Source organism: Quercus lobata, chromosome 4 (genome assembly GCF_001633185.2).
Source record: "Quercus lobata isolate SW786 chromosome 4, ValleyOak3.0 Primary Assembly, whole genome shotgun sequence".
Taxonomy (NCBI): Eukaryota; Viridiplantae; Streptophyta; class Magnoliopsida; order Fagales; family Fagaceae; genus Quercus; species Quercus lobata.
The window spans coordinates 53,001,751-53,005,764 of NC_044907.1; the positions used below are offsets into that span (position 1 = coordinate 53,001,751).

Genomic DNA, 4,014 nt, shown 5'->3' on the forward strand with positions numbered 1-4,014 from the left:
GGCAGGGGTGGTTCGGCACCCCCGCCGTTTTGGTTGTTTGTGGAACACCTTCAATCTTCTCCCGTTTCTTTGATTGTTCATCAGTAACTAAGTCCACGTACACTTCTTTTTGCTGCACTCCTCTCTTTCCCAAAGCAGGTGACTCTTCACGTGTAGCTTCATCAGGCCCACATACCATACGGGCCAATCTTTTCCATGTGGGCCGAGTCTTAAGTGGCAGCCCATCATTTTGCACCTTCTCTACCCATTCAACCCCCAGCTTTTGATTATTCCTCCCCTCATTCAATAGAGATTTATCCAGAGACAAATCATCTTTTACGTTCACACTTGAAATCCCCTGCTTATCCGAAAACGTTTCAGCCTCATTAATTTCGCTAGTCAACTGTAGATTTGAATTATCACATCCAATCCCATCCATATCCAGCCAATCAATATCCGTTTCCAATCTACCATTAATGCTCCTACCCCTTGATTTTCGGCACTAACCTCTCCTGTATCCTGAGCACTCCCAAGATTTTCGGAAAATCTTTCTTCCCGCTTTTCATGCAAACTAGGGTTTGGAGAATAGTTGTGAGCCGTCGCCACCTCATTGCCGCTGTCCTCTGCTTCTCTGTTTCCCTTCTCTGTTCCACTCCTCGGATAGTATGACCGATCTAGATCTCTCTTAAAGGATGCCCAAGGTCGGCCACCACTTGCTTTTAGCCACTCCCCATATGGACATTGTACTTCATTCTCCTTCTTCACGAGAGCAAAGTAACTAGCACAATGCTTGAGATCATGACCCAACAATCCACAAAAATGGCAAAACAACGGCAATCTTTCATACTTGAACGTAGTCCAAACTCTCTGTCCATCTGAACCGGATAGAAATCCCCCTCGTCTGAGAGGTTTGGCTATAGGAATAGCCACCTTGACCCTCATAAACATATTTTGCATATCCTTCCTTCTTCTCTGCTCCACTTCTTCCACCACTCCCAACCGCCTTCCCACCGCTGCCGCCACTTAAGGACAAACCATATCAAATGGAGCACCCCAAATCTGCACCCAGAGGGCCACCGAATCAAACTTCACATTTGTCGCCGTCATACCTGGTTGCCATTTCCTTAACATCAAAATCTGGTTATCAAACGTCCATGGACCATCTTGTAACACTCGTTCCATATCAAATTCTGTAGTGAACTTGAATTGGAACAATTTGACCCTACTTCCACCATCTAAACCCCTTCATCCACTCCCCAAGCCTTCCTTAAAGTATTCTGAGCTGCTCTCTTATTAAACGCCTTACATGTGAGGAACTTCCCAATCAAACTTAGAGCACAACTTTCTATTTCTTCTTTCCGTTCTTCCAATGAGACTGTTATGACTTCCTCTTCCTCTGTAGTTAGCTTCAGATTATCCAAACCATTAATCACATCTTCCGCCATTTTGTACGAGATAAAAGAAGGAATAACAGAAGGAATACGAAAATAAAAGGAGAAAAGGCAAACCCCTAGTAAGACTAAGGGAGGGAAATCTCGTAGACACGAGAGAGAGAGCTCCTATTGCAGGAGAGCTAAACACTTCGGTGTTCTTGTGGGTGCTTTATATTGCCAGCTTAGGACATGTAAACATTTATATTTTGTAATTAAGGTGTTGGTCAAACCATAGTCTTATATAAATTTATTTTTTGGGACATTAACTGTAGTGCTTAGAATTTTTCTATTTTCAAAATTTATAGAAAGCTTATAGAAAATGTTCATAACTTTAATTAAAGGGCTTACACATATTGGTAAGAGGGTGGAAATTATCTTCTTTTCTTTTTTCTTTTTTTCTTTTTTTTCTTTTTTTTTTTTTGAGAATGAACTTATCTTCTTTTCTAGATTTGTAATGCCGTATGTATTGATACATGGACTGGTTAGTGTAAATTTAATTTTGGAATGGATTTTTATCTTTTTGCATTTTAATAATTTTTCTAACTAAATAAAAAAAAAATTCGCATTTTTTTTACTGTGCATAGGTTAGCCATTAGTAGTTGGTTATCCCATAATGTGCAACCAAGTGTTTAAAATTTTTGTTAAGTATTTGTTTTTTATTTTTCACAAGTGAAGTCTTACTAGCTAGAATGAATGCAATGATCTTAGACAATTTTTCTTTGAAATTGTTATATGTTAATGCGTTACTAGATCATTTACAATGCTTTTGTAACTGTCAGTTTTCGACTTCTCATTTTTTATGCCCACCCTTTGATCATCGTAGATGAGAATTATCATTTATTGTGAGATGAAAAAAATTGTCATTCAAAAAAAAAAATTTTTTGAGGAAGGTCATTCAAAAATTTGAGTGCGCTTCTTTATTTATCATAGTGAAGATTTTCTTTTATGTAGATATTTTAACAGTTTCTTAAAAATATTATGAAACCCACATAAAATTAAAAAGCAAACAATTATTAAAAAAACAAGCAAGTTGGCATGTTTAAATAGCACAAAAGACATTTACAATATTATAACTCAAAGTCATTCTAAATGTTGATCTCAATTTTGTTTTTTGTTTTTTAATTCCAATTAATAAACAAACAATTTGATTATGTCGATTTCTTTTTAAAAAGAATGTTGTTAATCTAGAGTTTTCTAGTATCATATATTGGTTATACAAATATTAAAAACAGCCATATTATTAATACTAATTAACCAATGCTTGTTTCAAGAAGAAGAAGAAAAAGAATAAATAAATAGCAATCTACATAATCCTATAAAATATGGGCAAAATTCTTCAATTTTGATTTTTTATTATTATTATTATTATTTAATGTTTCTATGCATAAGCACGGGTTATATATAGATATATATATATATAACTGAATTGTTTTTTCTTCTCAAAAAACTGACATGAATTTTTAAAAGGAAAGAGACTAAAATAAAAAACACCAGATAGAGAGGCTTGGTGCAATCTGTTGATTTGACGGACACAGTTTCATTTAAAACATCAATGCCTACCAACAAATTAGATTGGGCCAATTTACCAAAGAAGGCGGCTGGCTGTAAATCGTCTGCAGGAACGAAAGCCAAGCACACAACTTCCTCATTTACACTAATGAAGGTGGTGGTTAGAACTCAGCTCCACGTCTGCACCGGTGAAATGCGCTGTGATACTTGGAATTCTAAAATCATCTAACGAGGACTTGTAGCAGAGAATTAGTTGTCCAGTCGGGTCATCCACATATGGTAAATGAATTTCATCTTTTAAAGCTGACATAAAACCGGGGTACAATTGTTCAGGCAACGATGTCACTGTTATGCCTTTTTCTAGGTTTCCGGATTCGGAAGCACCGGTCAAGTCGATTATTTTTCTGCCAACACTAATTGCTTCGAGTGTTATGTAGTAGTAGCTATCCTGTCCTAAGACTAAGGGAGTAGACACGGCTCCAGAACCGGATACCACAGCATTACTACCAAAATTCAATTTGCTTGTGGTATTGCCATGGGAAGTAAATGGAATCAGGCAGTAGGAGAATTTGCCATCAATAGAAGAACCCAGTTGGGAAACAAGAGAAATCGCGCCACGGCCAAGGCCAACAATGCCGGAACAATTTGCATTAGTGAATCTTTCGTTATCATGTCCACACCCTATGTTAGATTTAGGGAGAGGCACGGGGCGGCTTGTAGTTGATCCCAGAGTGAGGGTGTCAACAGCAAAGTCTGCATCTGAGGATGATCCTGATCCGTCATAATAATCCATGAAATATTGGTAACTTGAATTATTACTGCCTGAGCATGAGCTATGTGGTAGAGACTGACATTGGGCTGAAGAGCATGAAACTTTTTGTATGTGCTTGAGCTTTTAGGATAAAAAAGTGGAGCTGTTTGATTCACTACAAAAAACGCGGTTTTAAGCATAGCCGCGTTTATAAAAACGCGGCTATAGACCGGCTTCGAGCCGCGTTTAATAAAAACGCGGCTCCACTGAGCTGCGTTTACTAAACGTAGCTTCAGAACTAATCTGGAGCTGCGTTTCACAATGTTTTAGCTATGTTTATGT

At 37.6% G+C, this 4,014-nt stretch overlaps 1 protein-coding gene across 1 annotated transcript; it reads right to left on the reverse strand.

Annotated features, from left to right (window-relative positions):
• Positions 1–3,066: 3,066 nt before the first annotated feature.
• LOC115985435 (aspartic proteinase CDR1-like) lies at positions 3,067–3,714 on the reverse strand. Its single transcript, XM_031108372.1, has one exon. It carries the CDS (start codon positions 3,712–3,714, stop codon positions 3,067–3,069), a length of 648 nt encoding a protein of 215 aa, XP_030964232.1.
• Positions 3,715–4,014: the final 300 nt, after the last annotated feature.